Raw genomic sequence first — 20,391 nt, forward strand, 5'->3', positions numbered from 1 at the left:
TTTTCTCGCTATCTCTATTTTTCTTATTTCTCCCACGGCAGCCATTCTTATGGGACACATTCATTGTTTTTGGAAAGTTTTTTCTGAATTCTGACAAAGGAATGATGGAATGATTTACTGTACAAACTTGTGTGACGGTTGAGCTTTTGGGTCCAAACTATTAGGCAAAAAGCATGGGGTCAACTTATTTAAGAGCAATGTTTTTGAGGGGGTTGAAATCCATGCATGTTCCTGGGTACACAATCCACTTCGGGCTTTTGCTCTAGTGGCATTTTGAGACAGGGCTGACGGATCGTGCGTGACCCGACCAGTGCCTTTTTGGAGCAGCCCCTCCCATTCCCTGAGATTCTCTCCCACTTGCCGCTTCTCTCTCCTGACCCTCTGAGTCCCATTCACCATTTCCCCCTCCTGATCCTCGCTCACACTCACTGCTACCCGAGCGACTCTCCCTGAAAATTTGGGCCACTCACTGAAGCCCCTTCCCTGTCTGATCATTCAAAAAGAGTCCAAGAGGCTCCAATGTAAAGGGACTACTACCTGAGGATCTTGCCAAATGGCAGGGTGGACGTAATCCATAAGAACAATGGCAACACTGGATGTTGCACGTTTCCATTAACATTTTACTGCTAGAAGTTTATTTTCATGTTCCAGTTCCTTGTTGTCATTCTGAAGCCAAGGTTCTCTTTTAGTATCATTATTTGCTATTACAGTCCTGCACATACCATTTCCATCGGTGTATTTCAATTCAAATTTTCAAATCAGCAGTTAGTTATATTATTGCTGCATCATAATTAACTTCCCCTTTCCCCTTGGCCTCTGTTGTAATTTATGGTTTTGATTCTCATCTTGACCACTGATTCCGCAAAGTTTCTATTTCTAGACTTAATTTATCCCCATTATCCTCAAAAGCTACGGTCGACTCATACACAAGACCTACTTTTATATGGTTTGGAAAGGGGATCTTCGGTAATTTTGCAGAACATCACAATGTGATTCTCATGGCTTTAATGCCTCATTGATTATTTGAAAAGCATTGAAATCGTTAATATTTGCGTGAAATTTCTCTGAGGGGGTAATTTTTCTTTTTCAATGTTAATTAATCATTTAAATATGATTTTTAATGAACCATCAATATATCCACAATGAATTTCCAAATGGCCGGTAAAATTTAAAGCAAATTGAATATATTGCTGCTTGAAATTTGGCAGTGAAATCTTCCCAGAAATGGCAGATTATAGAAAGTCTTTGCCTTATCTGTGTCTACAATAAGAATTTCTCCAGAATTAGGCATTGTTGTAAGTGTGCTGCTTAAGTGAAAAGCACAATTAACAATGTCTTTCACGTGTATCTTTGTGCCAGAGCACAGTTTATCTGATCATAAACAGTAGCCCATCAATTTTAATCTCCTGAAAGATTCTGTAAGAATCCTTTGATCATATCAGATCAGTGAACAATCTCCATTTCCCTGCTAATCAAACAGAATGAATGGTGCATTCCAGATACATCATTGTGAACCCAGATAGCAAACTATAGCTTGCAACAAACACCTGCACCAAGTATGTTCAGCAAATTCATAAAACTCATGGAAAAACAGAACGTGGCAGGGTTTGGTGCTTGCAAATCAATGTAAATATGGCTGAGAAAATCTTTTTGGGAAAATCTTTTTGGGATTACAGGGGAGGGGGGTGAATTTCCACAAGGGCACTTTTATTCGGACTTAACAACTTCAACAAGGAAATAGCAGACAAATCCAAGAATTCCTAAAAATCCTACCAAGTACACACCTGTCATATTTCAACATACTTTATTCTGATCAAAGTTGGAAATTTACATCTGCCCGCTGGTCCTCAAACATCCTTCACCAATGGCAATTAACCTTGAACTAAGTTGACAATTTACACCAATCAATATACCACATAGAATAATACTTCATTGATTGCTTGAAATTAATTCTACAGCCATTATAAAAGAGTGTACAATATTGAGGCAATATTATAAGTGATGGCACAAGAGATTTCAATCCAACTGTCCAATTTCAGACTGACACCATAAACTTTGCCACTTAACTCATGTCAAATTCCATGATATTTCATATCTGTAAAAGACTAACATCCGGAACTTTCCTGAATGCCTTCTGGAAATCCAATTAAATTATTGACTGAATCATAGAATCTTACAGTGCACAAGGAGGCCATTTGGCCCATCAAACCTGCACTGCCAACAATCCCACCCAGGCCCTATCCCCATAACCCCCACATATTTACTCTGCTAATGCCCCTGACACTAAAGGGCAATTCAGCATGGCCAATCAACCTAACCCGCACAGCTTTAGACTGTGGGAGGAAACTGGAGCACCCAGAGGAAACCCACGCATAAGCAGGGAGAACAAGCTCCACACAGACGGTAACCCAAGACCGGAATTGAACCCGGGTCCCTGGCGCTGTGAGGCAGCAGTGCTAACCTGACTGGATTGCCTTATCCACCAGTTTAGCCACTTTTCAAGAATTTCAAATCAGTGACATGACAGAGTTTTTAAATGCTTGCTGCTATTCCCCATTACGTTCCCGCTGCTATCAGATGTGCACTGACAACAGATTGCGACTTTAACATACTAAAACATCTCAACAGCATTTCACAGCAGAGTTATCAAAGAGAACTTGATATCAAGCCACGTAAGGTGACATTAAAATAGAATTGTAGAATCCCTACAGTGCAGAAAGAGATCATTCAGCCCATCCAATCTGCACTGACTCTCCGAAAGAGCATCTCACCCAGGCCCACACCCTGCCCTATCCCCATAACCCTGAGCATTTACCCCGCTAATCCCCCTAACCTACACATTTTGGGACATTGAAGGGGCAATTTAGCATGGTCAATCCACCTAACTTGCACATCATTGGACTGTGGGAGGAAACCCATGCAGACACAGGGAGAACATGCAAACTCTACACAGACAGCTGTGGAGTTGTAGAGTCAACCAAATTGCTCCAAACCAACTCTCTGACTTGTAGAGAACAGGTGACCAAAAACGTGGCCACAGAAGTAGGTTTTAGAGTATGTTAAAGGAGGTGAGGTAGAGAGTCAGACAGGTTTAGGGAAGGAATTTCAGAGCTTAGGATCTAAGCGGCCGTGGCCAAAACCACTAATGGTGGAGAAATTAAAACAGGGGATAGGCAAGAATTGGATCATCGCAGATACCAGGGAGCGTTGCTGGGCTAGAAGTGATTCCAGAGACAGGAAAGGGCGAGGTCATGGAGGGATTTGAAAACAAGGATAGGAATTTTAAAATCAAAGCATTTGATTTTCTGGGAGCCAGTGTAGGTCAGCAAGCACAGGGGTGGTGGGTGAACAGGACTTCATGCGAGTTAGGATATGGGCAGCAAAACTTTGGATTAATTCAATGGGGGGTGGAAGAGGCTGGCAAGGAGGATGTTAGCACCGGCAAGATAACAAACGCATGGATGAGGACTCATTTAACACTCTCAAGTATTTTCACCACTAATGCCTTCAAGATCAATCACAGTACTTACGAATTCGCCACCTGGTGCAAGAAATGTCCTCTATTCATCCTCTGTTCCTTTCCCCCCCATCATAAATAGTTGTATTTTCAGCCATCAGGCCCTCATGCTCTACAACTTTCTCTTTGAAGCTCTTCACCCTACCAGCACCCACCTCACCGTTTCCTCCTAACAAGACTCTCTTTGGAGCCCCTCTCTTTGACCAAACTTTGGTTACCTCTCCTAAACATGCCCTCTTTCATAGATCATAGAATCCCTACAGTGCAGAGAGAGGCCATTTGGCCCATCACGTCTGCACCGACCACAATCCCACCCAAGCCCTATCCCCATAACCCTAGCTAGTCTCCCTGACACTAAGGGGCAATTTTAGCATGGCCATTCCACCTAGCCCGCACATCTTTGGACTGAGAGGGGAAACCGGAGCACCCGGAGGAAGCCCACGGAGACACGGGGAGAATGTGCAAACTCCACACAGACAATGACCCAAGCCGGGAATCGAACCCGGGTCCCTGGCACTGTGAGGCAGCAGTGCTAATCACCGTGCCATTGTGCTGCCCTTTGTCTCGGCATTTCTTCATATGTCCCTGTAAATTAACTTGAGATTGTTTTTATATTAAAGATGCAACATATAGCTTTGGGGGCAAAAGAGATCAAAGGAATTGTGGGGGGAGGGCAGGAAATGGCTATTGATTTGGATGGTCAGCCATGATCAGAATGAATGGCGGAGCACGCTCGAAGGACTGCATGGCCGACTCCTGCTCCTATTTTTTATGTTTCTATAAATGTAAATGAAAACAATTGCTGTGTAGCATTTTGCCATTTTACCCATTTCTAACCTATCTCTCCTTCTGTTCTAACCACTTTCTGAACAGTTGCTATATCATCTCGTGAATCCACCATTTGATGAACATAACTCAAAAAGACAATATTAGCATAAAAAATTTAAGTAGCCTGTATTACATTACATGTTGTAGAATTGGTTCCAGCGGAGATTCACACGGATGATCCCAGGAATGGTAGGCCTGACATACGATGAACGTCTGAGGATCGTGGGATTATATTCATTGGAGTTTAGGAGGTTGAGGGGAGATCTGATAGAAACTTACAAGATAATGAACGGCTTAGATAGGATGGACGTAGGGAAGTTGTTTCCATTAACAGGGGAGACTAGGACGCGGGGGCACAGCCTTAGAATAAAAGGGAGTCACTTTAGAACAGAGATGAGGAGAAATTTCTTCAGCCAGAGAGTGGTGGGTCTGTGGAATTCATTGCCACAGAGGGCTGTGGAGGCCGAGACGTTGAGCGTCTTCAAGACAGAAATTGATAAATTCTTGATTTCTCGAGGAATTAAGGGCTATGGGGAGAGAGCGGGTAAATGGAGTTGAAATCAACCATGATTGAATGGTGGAGTGGACTCGATGGGCCGAATGGCCTTACTTCCGCTCCTATGTCTTATGTCTTATGGTCTTATGGTTCTGAATATAGACCTAGATCTCTGCAATTTATTTTTTTAAACAATTCATTTAAAATACCTTTTATTTTTTTAAAAAGTGCTCCAAAAACAGAAAGAATTGTAAACAATATTTAGCTTTTCAACAAAAAACAAATTGGTGAACAACCAAGTTCATGAAACACATGCGCTGGAATTCTATCGCCGCGCCCGCCACAGAATCGGAGCGGGCAAGGGGCGGACAACGGAAATGTCTGTTGACCTCAGGGCGGGAATTTCTAGTCTCGCTCGAGCAAGGTTGTAAAATCCCGCCCATTATCTAAATTCAACTAAAAAAGTAAAAAGCACATTTTGTAGATATGTTTAATTACTTATTTTTTAAAAATCATGCACCTAAAAAGCAATTTATTATCCCAGATTAAATTGAACAATCAACACTGCCAAGACAGAATTAGTAATATCACCTTGCCAGACAATTTCCATCCCTTACACAAGCTGATCATTTGGAGCATGACTTTGGGAGCCCCATATTTGCTTATATTCAGGAGTTCCAATTTCAGCCACCTATGATTTGTTCAGAGGCTGACCCTAACCCTACCTTCACAGAAGAGATACAACTTGAAGTGTCATTTGATAAAGTGTCAGGATATAAATTGCATACGTTTTGCAAAGCCCTTTTGGAAAAGGATGAAAAAATTAATTGAATTACAGAAAGAATATTCTCAATTTGTTTTTACAATATTCAACTGAAAGTAGAATTGTTCAAAGAATCCTAGGAATTATTGTCCATCACATCATGTGTACAAATACATTGGAACCCTGTTTAAGATCACATCTACTCAGCTTTTCCTTTGCTTCAGCATCTCCAAGTACAGCTGGAGCGACTTCTGAATGGAATCTTTAGTGATGAAATTAACAAAAGCTTGTATGTCTGATTCCCTGTTGGCCAAAAGTCGATCAAGTGTTGGCTTTCTCATCATGGATTTGGTAATTTGCCGAGCATGATCTGTAAAGTAAATGATTAAGAAGATATGGGAACAGAACTGGAAGACGTAAACCTAACGACAATAATATGTTAATGTAGTAATTTCTTCCACTTAATTAAAAAATTGGGAATTGAAAAAAATTGCCATTCCAACTTATGTCATTTTTTAAAAATGTTTTACTCCATCCAGAAAGTTACAAAGCCAATGCTCAGAATGGACCGGGCAAACCCAAATCCATTCCTTGCCTGCTCCAAAAGCCAAATTCGAAATCAAATTAAATCCAATTCAGGGTCAAAGAGAAGAGACAAACAAGAGTCAAGCCGACAGGATAAGGCACCGTATCCCATCTTGGGCTTGATCTGATGCTTGATCTTAGTCAGTAGGCCGAGATTATGTCATGTCAAGTCAAATATTACACCGTGGTATTTTTCTTTAAGAATTGTATGCAAGTTGGGTACACCTAGTGAATTGACCCCATTTTCAGCACAGAGTAGATCCTACAAAGAATGTGCTGCCTTACAACAAAACTGACAGCAGGTTACAAAGTTGTGCATAAAACAATTTAGTTCTCAAACAGCATACCACTCATGAAAGACAACCAAATTCTCAGAAGCATGCTGAGATACTGACTCATTGGAATACCAAATGATGATGGCATGGAAATTACACAACTTAAATCTGTAATTTTTTTTAAAATTAATTTTACGGAACATGAGCATCGCTGAGTAGGCCAGCATTTATTCCCCATCCCTAACTCCCCTTTCAGAGGGCATTTGGGAGTCAACCACATTGCTGGGGGTCTGGAGTCACATGTTGGCCAGACCGGATAAGGCAGATTTATTTCCCTAAAGAACACTCGTGAACTAGATGGGTGTTTATGACAATCGACAATAGTTCCATGGTCATCATTAGACTTTTAATTCCAGATTTTTATTGAATTCAAATTTCACCATCTGCCGTGGTGGGATTCGAACATGGGTCCCCAGAACATTACCCTGGATTACTAGTTCTGTGACAACACCACTATGCCACTGCCTCCCCTTAATGTTGCTCAGTTGCAGATCTCAGCTGAACTACTCTGGTGGTGTGCCAAGGTGCGAGTTCAATTATTAATTTGGGGATGTAAAATATATTTTATACATAAAGAACATGCAGCATGAGTCACACGGTTGTTGTGACATGCTGGGCATTTTAACTGCACCCTCGGTGTAAAGAGGAACCATTTACATGAAACCCATGACCTAAATTTGTAAAAGGTTTCTGGTGTACTCTAATTCTCTGCTTTATGCAAAGCAATTTCTAAGTATATTCAGCTCATTTTCAGCAAAAATTATAAAGTATTTTACATAAGTATTTTAACAATTTTTATTCAGGAACAACAAGATATTCCCCAAAAAGATCAATCAGAACTATTGTACATTTTACACTTCAAATTCAAAACAGCTTTACCTGGAATAGCCAACCATTCTGACATTACACTCAAAGCTGTTGGCATAATTTTATCTTGTGCTACCAGTTGGTCAACAAGTCCATTTTCCAAGGCCTCTGAAGCACTGTACATGATACCAAGCTGGAGAGAATACTCTGTGGCCCTCCTTCCAATGGTATTGATCATGGTGTCCTTGAACCTTTGATATTAAAAAAAAAGCTACAACTTGGAACCAAAACAGCAATAAAAGTTCAGCTACTTAATCAAGCACTTACGGAAAAACAATTAGAATGTGAGAATATGTGAGAACACCAAGGCCTCAATCATCATTAGTTTATTTTTAAAATATTTTTTTTCTCCCAAACAATTAGTTGGTAGCCCAATAACCCTCTCTTTGCTCCCAGACCTAATCTACTTCTCCTCCACTCCCTTCCCAATACAGTCTTGAAGACAGGACTAGAAAATAAAATATATAGAAGACTTTAAAAAACCAGGTGAGTAGATGGGTGGCATGGTAGCACAGTGGTTAGCGCTGCTGCTTCACAGCGTCCCTGGGTTCGATTCTCAGCTTGGGTCACTGTCTGTGTGGAGTTTGCACATTCTCCCCGTGTCTGCGTGGGTTTCCTCTGGGTGCTCCGGTTTCCTCCCACAGTCCAAAGATGTGTGGGTTAGGTTGATTGACCTTGTAAATTGCCTCTTAGTGTCCCGGGATGCGCAGGTTAGAGGGATTAGTGGGTAAATATGTAAGGATAGGGCCTGGGTGGGATTGTTGTCGGTGCACACTCGATGGGCTGAATGGCCTCCTTCTGTACTGTAGGGTTTCTATGATTTCTATGAAGCGGGTTTAGAAATAAACATGGATACCGAAGGACCAAACAAAAGTACCGTATATACACATATAAAAGTTGAGTTTTTGAGACTACATTTTTAAATGCATGGACCAACTTGTACAGGAGCAATATTTCTGAGATGCTGCAATCCACGTATGGTTTCTCCTCACTGTGAACAGTGCTTTTTCCTTCCATGTTTAATATTAAATGACTTTTTCTTTGTATGTTCTATGCATGTTCTTGAGTACAATCTTTGTGACTTTTTCTTCAGTGTTGTTTCGCGCTGGGACCAACAAGTTGTGCATGACCAGATCAGCACCATTTAGCCAGAGACAATTCTCCCCTCTAACACCTTCCCCTTAGTTTTGAAATCACTTTACCTGTCCAACCTTGCGACTGCCCCCATCCCACTTGCCCATACAGTTCACATTAATATTTTACCTCCTTAACGTGCTCCTTACTGTCAGCCTTGGATGCAGCTCCTACCTGCTGTTCTGAGATCAGCTTCTGTACTGCAAGTGAAAATTGCCATCGGCAACAAGAGCCTGGTCCCAGACCAAAGCAGCAGTTACCAAAATGGAACATGAGTGAATGGAGTGCAGCAATCTCCTGACCAGATTTGTCAGGGCAGCAAATCAGCTGTTGCAACATAAAAACTGATCCTGCAACTGGATTTTTGCTCTGATTAAAAGGTGCGTAAATTGCATAAGCTTTACAGTGCCAGAAAGATGAATGGAGTGTGTGCCAGACAAGGAAACACGCATACACAAAAACAGATACAATAATACAGAGAAGTTAAAACACAAAGAGGGATACAGTGGAGACATCAAACTTACTGAGAAATGGAGACAGAAGTGTGAGAAATACTCCAACAGATTTGGAGATGACAGCAAGAGTAAGAATTGGAGAAAAAAAATAATGAATTACAAATAAAGTTCAAGGGTAAAAGATAAGCGGAGATGAACATTATGAGGAAAAACAACTTTTTCTTTCCTATTGTGAATCAACTAATGCAAGTAAAATTCAACCGCTACAATTTGTGAGGTCATACCAGAAAGGTGCCACAATTCCAAGCTTGGTCTCATTTAGGCCTATTGCATATTTTGGATTATCTGCCATAATTCGGTAATCACATGTCATCGCCAAGAGGCACCCGCCAGCAGGGCTCATTCCCTGGAATAATAATGGGAACCGCATTATACACCAGTAAAATTTTGTCAAGACATCAATGGGTAAAATATAGGCATCAATAGATTTACACGGGCTTCTTCTTCTGCTTAACAAAATCACAATAATGGGAAATTTCAAAAGAAAATTTCAGAAATCAATGGCACTAAAACACTGCGTTACTTCAACATTGAGATATTCAAACATGTTTTTTGTTAAAACAACAATTGTTGGAATAAAATGCCCATGATACGCTAAGCGGCTGTGGACAGGAAACACACTGAAATAAGTAAGCCCACTGAAGCAGACCTGGTGTTGCAACAAACGTGTGCAGGGCAGGTGATTTGTGTAAGACACTCTATTTATTGTTTCAAAGGACAGGAAGCTTTGCTTGAATCAGGTAAAGCCAATAGGCAAAAGCAAAATCGTGCGGATGTTGGAAATCTGAAATTAAAAAGAAAGAAAATGCTGCAGAGACTCAGCAGGTCTGGCAGCATCCGTGGAGAGAGAAAGAGAGTTAACGTTTCGAGTCCATATGACTCTTTTTTGGAACTAAGAGGGGTAGAAATGTGATGGGTGAATGGGTGTAGCAAAGGGGCAATGGTGACACGCTTGACTGGTTTCTTAACAACCTACTTTTGTGCAAATTACAAAAAAGATTGCTTGTCTACTTAGTTTATTGGTTGCTGTCACACTGACGTAGGCTTACAGTATTGTGGTCCAGTAATCAGGCAGGAACGTTCATTAGGCAGCAACAAGGATAAAAGTTTATTTATTAGTCACAAGTAGGCTTACATTAACACTGCAATAAAGTTACTGTGCATACAGATGGCAGTGGGTTTAACAAGGACCAGCTAACTACCTCATGTGACGTCCTCCAGTCTAAACTTTACTGCTCACCTATTTTTTCCTTTTCTTTCACCTATTTGTGTTTCAATTTTAAATACTTTTGTTGCGATAGCGAATGATAATCATTAATGATGTCAATTATTACTTCATAATGTTGGAAATATTGTTCAGTAAGAAGTCTCACAACACCAGGGTTAAAGTCCAACAGACTCAACTCCACTCCACTCACCTGAGGAAGGGGCAGCGCTCCGAAAACTAGTGATTACAAATAAACCTGTTGGACTTTAACCTGGTGTTGTGAGACTTCTTACTGTGCCCACCCCAGTCCAACGCCGGCATCTCCACATCATGGAAATATTGTTGGAGACACACCTTCTTCAAAAACCTTTTTGATTTCACAAATTGACATTGAAAATGAGTCTGAACTGAGTGTGGATCCAAACTTTTCCATATTCTAATATACTACTGTTTTTAACAGTTATTCTGTATGCAGCCTCAGTACTAGACAATAATCGACGCAGATAATGTGCAAATTGTAAAGACCATTGTGTCACTTACATTGATTGCAGCTATTGTCACCAGATTGGATCCGTACAACTTCAACCATATTTCTTGAACAGCTCTCCAGAACTCCCCAGTATGCTCTGGTGTCTTCCCATACATCTCATTGATGTCCAAACCAGCAGAAAAGATCTTAGGAACAGACTAAAATGAAAGCATTATGATTAAATTTCTTCCTCACAAAACAGAAAACAATCTATATTGGAAATAAGCTCAGATAATTTTATAATTTGGTGTGTCACGGTAGTTAGCACTGCTGCCTCACAGCGCCAGGGACCCAGGTTCGATTCCTGGCTTGGGTCACTGTCTGTGTGGAGTTTGCACATTCTCCCCGTGTCTGCGTGGGTTTCCTCCGGGTGCTCCGGTTTCCTCCCACAGTCCAAAGATGTGCGAGTTAGGTGGATTGGCCGTGCTAAATTGCCCCTCAGTGTTGGGGGATTAGCTCGGATAAATGCATGGGATTATGGGGATAGGGCCTGGGTGGGATTGTGGTCGGTGCAGGCTCAATGGGTGGAATAGCACTTCTGCACCATAGGATTCTATGGATTCTACGATAATTTGCAGTCGTTTAAGTTGAAATTTCTCAATCTACTTCATGTTTTTCTGCTGTTGACACTTCAATGCAGATACCTAATGTTCACAGGGAGCATTGTTTTATGCAGTGATAGGATAACTGCATAAACAATGCTGTACCAGTATACAGCAATCCAATTTTGTCAGGCATATATGAGCAAAACACGGCATCAAAAATTTACACAGGCCTTTTCTTTTGCTTAACAAAATCACAATATTTCACTTCCTCTTTTTTCTCTATTTTCCAGTGGAAATAGTTTGTCTATTTAACTTAACTGTTCCCGTTAATATTTTGAAAATTAGATCAAATCACCCCTTAGTTTCTATATTCCAGGGAATACAACTCTGGTTTGTATAATCGCATCCTCGTAGCTTAACCCCTGGAGTCCAGGTATCATTCTGGCAGATCTACACAGCACTCTCTCCATGGCTATTACATTCTTGCTACATTTTGATGTCTGAACTTCTCAGAGTTAACCAGGTGTGGTCTAATTGGGCCTTAGCACATCTGCAGCATAACCTCTACTCTCTTATATTCTAATCCACTGAAGGCCAGCATTCCATGAGCCTTTTTTGATTATTTTCATGTACTGGTTCATGACATGTTAATGATCTATGCACCTGGACCTCCAAGTCTCTTTGGACCTTCTTTGTTTCTAGCTTTTCACCACTTAGAAAGCACTCTGTTCTATCCGTTTTAGGTCTAAAGTGGACCCACTCACATTTTCCAGAACTGAAATCCATTTGCTGTGGTTTTGCCCATACGCTTAACCTATCAATACCTCCATAATTTTATGCTTTCATCTACACACTTTACACTGTGGCCTATATTTGTGCATCAGCAAATTTGGATATGTTGTTTTCTATTCTATCATCTAAATCGTTAATAAATATGGTGAATTGTTGAGGCCCCCAAACATATCCTGTGGATTACAGGAGCTGATGGATAGGGCAAATTTCAAAATTTGTGAATGATACAAACCTTGGAAGTACTGTGAGCAAGTTAGTATAGAACTTTAAAAGGACAGAGACAGGTTGGTGGAATGGACGGACGAGCAGCAGAAGAAATTTAATGCAGAGAAATGTGAAGTGATTCCTTTCTGTCAGAAGAATGTGGAGACACAATATAATAGAAAAGATACAATTCTAAAGTTGATGCAGGAGCAGAGGCATCTGGTTGTATATGGACATAAATCATTGAAGGTGACAGGACAGGTTTGAAGAGCAGTCAATAAAGCATATAGCATCCTAGGCTTTACTAATAGGGACGTAGAGTGCAAAGGCAATGAAGGTATGTAAAACTTGTGTAGAAACTAGTTCAGCCTCAATTGCAGTATTGCCTTCAGTTCCGGGAACCACATTTTAGGAAGGATGTGAGAGCATTAGAGAAAGTGCAGATAAGATTCACAAGAATGATTCAAGGGAAGAACTTCAGTTGCATAGATGGATTGAAGAAATTGAAATTGTTTTCCTTGGAGAAGAGAAGGTTGAGGGAAGATTTAATCCAAATATTCAAAGTCATGGGTGGTCTGAACACAGTAGATAGGGAGAAACTGTTCCCACTGGTGGAAGGATCAAGAACCAGAGGGCACAGTATTAACGTAACTGGCAAAAGAAGTAATAGAGACATGAAGAAAAACATTGTGACACAGCGAGTGACTAGAATCTGGAATGTAATGCCTGAGAGTGTGGTGGAGGCACATTGACACACCATTAGCTGAAAAGGAAGAATGTGCAAGGCCTTGGGGAGAAGGCAGGGGTTGGCACTAGGTAAATTGCTCCATCGGAGAGCCAGTGCAGGTATGATAGATTGAATGGTCACCTTCTATGCTGTAGGGCAGCATGGTGGCACAGCGGTTAGCACTGCTGCCTCACAGCGCCAGGGACCCGGGTTCAATTCTGGCCTTGGGTGACTGTGTGGAGTTTGCACATTCTCCCCGTGTCTGCCTGGGTTTCCTCTGGGTGCTCCGGTTTCCTCCCACAATCTAATGATGTAAAGGTTAGGTGGATTGCCCATGCTAAATTGTCCCTTAGTGTCTAAAGATGTGTAGGTGGATTAGCTCTGGTAAATGTGCGGGGTTACAGGGATAGGGTGGAGGGAAAGGCCTGGATGGGATACTCTTTCGGGGAGTCAGTGCAGACTCGATGGGCCGAATGGCCTCCTTCTGCACTGCAGGAATTCTATGATTCTATCAGGAAGTTATGTTAAACCTTACTAAATCATCAGTGAGGCCGAAGCAGGAGTGTTATATCCTATTCTGGGCTTCACACTTCAGCAAGGATACAAAGACCTTGGAGAAGGTGCAGAAGAGACTTAACAGAATAGTACCAGGATTGAGGGACTTCAGTTATGTGGACAGACTAGAGAAGGTAGGGTTCGTTTTAGAGCAGAGACAATTAAGAGAAAATGTGTTCAAAATCATGTATGGTTTTGATAACAAGAAACTGTTTCCAGTAGCAACCAATAACCAGAGCTCACAGATTTAAGGAGATTAGCAAAAGAACATGAGGAGCAATGTGTTGTACACAGTGAGTGGTTGTGATCTGGAATGCACTGCCTGAAAGGATGGTGAAAGCAGATTCAGAGCAACATTCAAAAGAGAATTGGCGAAATACTTGCAGGAGGGGATAAAACTGCAAGGTTATGTGGACTAATTGGATAGGTCTAAAAACCTGGCACTGGCACGTTGGACTGAATGGCCTCCTGTGCCAGATCATTCTATGATTCCATCAACCAGAAGTATTGTTCAGATTTTCATACATACCGAAGTGATGACTACACCCCGACACTCTCGGTCCATCTCAAGTTTCTCCAGACTAATAGCAAATTCTGTGAGGAATTCCAGGCTTAGACTGTTAACTGGAGGTTTCTTCATCTGAATTACTGCAAGACCTAATAAAAAGTTATAGGAAAGGTTTTTAGTCATTAATGCATTAAAGAGATCATATATAATCAAATTGTATACATTCAATTGTTAAAATTTGTAGTTGCACTTTCAAGAGGCTGCATGATGGCATAGTGGTTAGCACTGCTGTTACAAAGGGTAAGATGCACTTTCAGAGAGTCAGTGCAGACTCATTGGGCTGAATGGCCTCCTTCTGCACTGTAGGGATTCTATGGTTCTATGATTTAATTGGTCCACTACTGCTCTACTAGGTTTGCTGCCCACTTTGGGAACACCAATAGTGGAGATGCTTAAAACCACCTTCTCTATGTTGTCAGCTTGACTCAGTTAGAAGTACTCTGCCCTCTGTGCCAGAAGATTTAATCCCCATGCCAGAGCTTTACCATATAGTTTGCCAGTTCAGTGTAGCACTTAGCCAAATCCAACTTGCTAGTTTGCCTCATTCCCCTTTCTTTTAACATTCAGACACATAATTGCAGAAATTGTTATAGATAATACAGGTATTTACAAATTCACATATATTTAATAAAATCACAGCACAATCAAGGAAACCCTAATTTAGAATATCTGTCATTGTACATTTAACAATTCACACTCTCATACATGCATTATGCAGTCACCGTGCATCCCAGTTATATAGCTGCCTGTCAGAGGAAAGCATCAGTGATCAGCTTGCTTGCAGTAGATGCAATGCAAACTTGCATACCCAGGGTTCTCAAGATACTTAAGTTACAGGACAATGGGGAGTGCCCTGTGTATTGAAGATCACATTGACTGGGTTAGTGCTTCCATAGTTAGCGGTTGCTTCCCATGGGGCTTAATTTGTGCTGATTGGGCCTTCACAAATCAGACTGGTGTTTCCCAGTTCCAGTGGATACACATTTAATCAGCAGATACCCCACCTCTGTTTCAGCCACATTTGATGTAGAGGGGGCACTCAACCAGGAGAGAGGGTTGTGCATCTTCTTCCAGCTAGTAACGAGTTGTATTACCTATTAGTGATTATGGGGTCCTTTCTCTCCAGGAGACAAGGATAGAAAGTACTAAAATAGATCTTCTAGAACCATGAGATCTGTCTTATTTCTGATGATCTTCCAAAGTGCTATTCAGAATGGCCAGATGTGGCGAAATGACCAACATATGAGTAGGGAGTTCTCCCTCTGCCCATGTCCTGCCAGCAATCATCTGATGTGGAGGGTTGGAACTGCGGAGTAGGTGCAGGGTTGGAACTGCGGAGTAGGTGCAGGGGTGGAACTTGCGGAGTAGGTGCAGGGGTGGAACTTGCAGAGTAGGTGCAATGTGTGGTACCGATAGGTGCAGGGTTTTATTCTGAAATTGTCTTTGTGATTTTGCTGCAGATGGTACTAAGGGACTGACTGTATTTTCCTTTGCCATTTCTCCTACCAGACAGCCAAGCTCATGATTCCAAGGATTCTTTCAGGTTTTCTGTCCTGTCATTGACTATAGAGGAGTACATAAAGTTTGGAGTTGCTTCAGTAAGGGTTAGGGTAACTAGAGGAAAAGCTCCGACAGGGTGTATCACACTGACATTAGTAAACCATTGAAACTTCTGAAGGGTCAGCTTCATCTGGACATATTAATAGTAGTCATGTTGGGTGAAACGAAAATTGTCAACAACCAGTAGAAGTGCACAGTCTGGTGATCCCTTTTTCAGGTCAAACTTTGCATTCAGCACAGACAATCTTTTCTGCGAAATTCCCATTATTCTACATTGGGGAGAAGGCTGACGTAACCTCGGGAATACTTAAAGAGTTTGTACATTTGCCTCGAAGAAAGAAGCTTGTAGCAACGGTAAGTTACTTACAGCTCGCTACTGGTCTCCCCTGAGGGTTTATGAACAATGTGCTGTATAGGGGGGGTTTGAAAGGAGTTCCTGAATTCCATTCCCAACCACAGTGATGTTCTGGGGAGGAGATTGGGAATCAGGTCACCTGTAGTTAAGGAAGTTGCCCAGAAATAAGGGAAACTTACTTTTTCCTCTTGTTTTGGGAACAAGGGGTGTTTGAGGCATATTGCTACACAAAGTTTAAAAAATAAATGTCTCTTAAAAAATGTTTGTGCTGCATGGTAGGTTCTGTCCTGAGTGATATTCATAAAGTTTATAATGAAAAGAATTCATGTAAGAAAATTCAATAGCTGTTGAAAAATAAAAGTTCCTTTGCAAACCTCCTATGATGGAGGAGGTTTAGCCGTCAGATAGCATCTCAACTTTGACTTCAGCCCCGTTTCCATAGCTTGCAGCATTCATCTTGACTTTGAAACAGAACATTGTTCTGCCTTTCAAGAATGACTACCTTTCGTTATCTTTCTGAATTGTGTGTTAATGAGTTGTCAAACTGTTTTGTGTGTGTTTGTCATTAATGCCAGCCACCCTACTGGCTAAATAACCATAAAATGAATGTGATGGTTATCAGGCATAACTCCCATGTAATTTCTGCAGATAGTACAACACCTATTCACTTTACACAATAGGTACATCCTGAAATACCACCAAAATAGCTTATTGCCCAACCATTGATAGGTACCATTCCTGAGCAATGGAGTGCAAGGATATGGACAGCATAATAGGCACATACCAACTCATCGAGCCCGAAGCTGTTAATTCAACTAGAAAATAAAACATTCAAGGGTAGGGGTGCTTTTTCTTTCTGTGCCTGAGGGAGTGGTGCCACCGTTGTTCTTTGTTGTCCAATGGCAGTCCAGACAGCAGATAACACTCACTCGTTCAGCTGAGACGTCCAAGCGGAAACTGGATTATTATCTGAAAAGGATGTGCAGGGCTACAGGAAAAAGTCAGGGGAGTGGATTTCTCCAGCAGAGCTGTAACATTCTATGTTTCTATTTAATGATTCTGCCCTGAAATAACTACTCCTTGAACCTTACTAGGTACAGATGAGAAGGATCATTCAGCCCAATTATCCCAGGGTCTACTTCAGAAGGTCTCTTTTGCAATTACTCCATGATAGAAATATGAGAGACTTTGCTTCAGTTTATGAAATGCTTGCTGGACTGAACGACTACATTCCACAGAAATTATACATTTATCATTCCATACTGGAAAATAAATGGTACAATTAATGTTCTTAAATGTAAAATGATCTCACAACTGACTGATTATCATGCACCATTTTTACATATCACCTGTTTTGGACTGCAACACATTATATACATACATGCACATAAATCTGAAATTACCTGTGCTGCTATCCAGTTCCACGATCAGATTCTTATTTGTGAACAGTCTCCTCTGGTATGATGACTTGCATGGCGACTGGCATAAAATCCTTGTTGGTTTACAGTGTAAACTTCTAATACCATAAAGTGACAAGTGTCCTGAAACACACAAAAAAAATCACTGCTACTAAATGCTCAGGGAACGGGGCATCTGATCCCAAATGCTTCCCATTCATTGCAAATTAACTTAGGTAACATCAAAATGTTAACGTTGAAATTTGAGTGCAGTAGCAAGCCCAAAGACAGCTTCCAAACAATAACAAATGACAGACTATGATGATAGGTAGACCATAGAACCATTCCCAATCATAAACCAAATAGTAATTCCCACAGAAAAAAACTGCCAATGTTAAATATAGGATGAAACCAGCAAAACAAAAAGTCCCAATAACTATCAGTGACAAGTCCCAGTAACAAATCCTTGGTAGAAAACTCTAATAATAAATTCTAAAGCATCTAAACTCTACTTGAAACAGAGCAGAGAGGATAAATAGAACAGTAGGATGGTTTTAAAATAGATGGTCGAGAGAAGAGCAAGAAATGAGGTGTACCCAATAGCAAGCGTACTGAAAGTCGGTACTTTGCAGAAGAATATGAAGTGAAGAACAATCAAAAGGAGTAAGAACTTAAGAGTGGGCTGCACCAAGGAGTGGAAACAATTGTCTTATAATACAAACACAAGGGACACTCAGAATAATCTAGTGATCTGATGTTCCAAAGTGACAGAATTACATTACCCTTGTGCTTAAATAAGTACAGTAAGAAGTCTCACAACACCAGGTTAAAATCCAACAGGTTTATTTGGCAGCACAAGCTTTCAGAGTCTCGCTCCTTCATCAGGTGAGCGAGGAGTTCTGTTCACAAACAGGTCATATATAGACACAAACTCAATTTACAAGATAATGGTTGAAATGCGAGTCTTTACAAGTAATCAAGTCTTAAAGGTACAGACAATGTGAGTGGAGAGAGGGTTAAGCACAGATTAAAAGAGATGTGTATTGTCTCCAGCCAGGACAGTTAGAGAGATTTTGCAAGCCCAGGCAAGTCATGGGGGTTACAGATAGTGTGACATGAACTCAAGATCCCGGTTGAAGCTTGTGCTGCCAAATAAACCTGTTAGACTTTAACCTGGTGTTGTGAGACTTCTTACTGTGCTTACCCCAGTCCAACGCCGGCATCTCCACATCTTAAATAAGTACACAGGAGGGTGGCAATGTCACAGGACATAAATTGGACCAAAGAGACAGAAGGACTCGGCCAGAGGCAACATTGCATTCTATACAAAACAAATGGAAGTAAGGTAAATAATTAAACCTGGTCTCAGTGTAGGGGTGTTGTGGACAGAGATAAGAAATTAAAAGGCACTATCCATGCCAGGTCATGACGGCAGGTTTCGATTACAGATGCTGAACGATTCAAAAAGAATTAGGGAGGTCTATCTGAGCATGAATATGACTTTCTGGGGGGAATTTTAAATGACCATAAATTAAGTAGGTGAATGGGGAAAGCAGAAACAAAAATGATTTATATTGGGGAGGTTGGGAAGAGACCATACAAGAAGAAATGATCAGAAAACCTGATGATTTAAGTGCAAGCCATATAATTACAGGCAGGAGAAAGAAATAAAAGATTTTTTTTCCAAATAAGGTTAGATGCAGAGGGTTGGGAGAACACTCAGAAAGTTGGACTAAATGGTTGGTTTCTATGCTGTACATTCTGTGTACTTCGGAGAGCTAACTCAGCTAGTGGATAAAGAGAACTTGGTAAACATTGGTTATTTAGATTTCAGTGAGGCTTGTTAAAGGACTGTTTATGAAGTTGGCCAATAAAGTTAGAATGTATGGGATAGTTGGATGGATATTGAAGTGGATCGGTATAGACGCAACAAATGTGTCAGGGAAACTTAAATAGCAGGAGGTGATTAGTGCATTAGCTGGAACACTTTATCATTCATGTTATATATCAATTCCTTGGAGACAGATGAATGCAAAACTTCAAAATTTACTGAACGTGGATGAGAGTGGGGATCAGTCAAGAGCAAATCAGTCAAGAGCTTGAAGAAGATCGAAAGGCTGGCTGAGAAATGATGAGTTCAATGGTGAAAATGTAAAGGGGAAGGGGGTGGTGAAGGAGAGCCTATTGGCTAAAAGCAGAGATTTACAGACACACTGAAAACAGTGCAATAAATGAACCAAACACAGATCAGGTAGTGAGCTGTGTATTATCGCTATGTCGGGACTATGGTATTGGCAATGAGCATTGCGTCACAGGGTGCTATGCAGTGTGAACTGGCAGTTAGTAGGGTTCAAGCACTGGCCTGTAGGTCAGTGGGGTGCAGTAGCTGGGCTGGTGGTCAGTGGGCTGCAGGCGCTGGTCTGGAGGTTGACGGGGAGCAGGCAGCCAGCGGGGTGCAATTTGCCAGCGGGGTGCAGGATGCCTTTGGGGTGCAATTTGCCAGCGGGGTGCAGGTTGCCAGCGGGGAGCAGGCAGCCAGCGGGGTGCAATTTGCCAGCGGGGTGCAATTTGCCAGCGGGGTGCAGGTTGCCAGCGGGGTGCAATTTGCCAGCGGGGTGCAGTGAATCTGAATTTCCAGATAATTTACCCAATTCCCTGTGGTGAGCCCCAAACTCCGCCGTGGGGAATAGGCACGGTCTGATTTTAGGCAATACGGAGTTGCCTCCGTACGTGCGGGATTTGGGGACAGACCTGAGCGAAACGCCTTCAACACAGCCGCCATTTTCCACCGGAAACCACAAACCGGAATTGGGGAGCCGCTCACACTGCCACCAATCGGACTGTGTGCGTATTGCAGCCTGGTGACAGCATTGGCTTATTATAGTGCTGGAGTTATGTACTCTCAATGACTA

General features: G+C 41.5%; 1 protein-coding gene across 1 annotated transcript; it reads right to left on the reverse strand.

Moving 5' to 3' along the window:
• Positions 1-5,036: 5,036 nt before the first annotated feature.
• Positions 5,037-20,297, reverse strand: eci1 (enoyl-CoA delta isomerase 1). Its single transcript, XM_078240409.1, has 7 exons — positions 20,231-20,297; positions 17,486-17,623; positions 14,129-14,256; positions 10,788-10,934; positions 9,265-9,386; positions 7,404-7,582; positions 5,037-5,974 (listed from the first exon to the last, which is right to left on the reverse strand). The coding sequence occupies exons 1-7, from the start codon at positions 20,259-20,261 to the stop codon at positions 5,808-5,810; spliced, it is 912 nt and encodes a 303-aa protein (XP_078096535.1). The 5' UTR covers positions 20,262-20,297; the 3' UTR covers positions 5,037-5,807.
• Positions 20,298-20,391: the final 94 nt, after the last annotated feature.

This window comes from Mustelus asterias, chromosome 23 (assembly GCF_964213995.1).
Source record: "Mustelus asterias chromosome 23, sMusAst1.hap1.1, whole genome shotgun sequence".
NCBI lineage: Eukaryota > Metazoa > Chordata > Chondrichthyes > Carcharhiniformes > Triakidae > Mustelus > Mustelus asterias.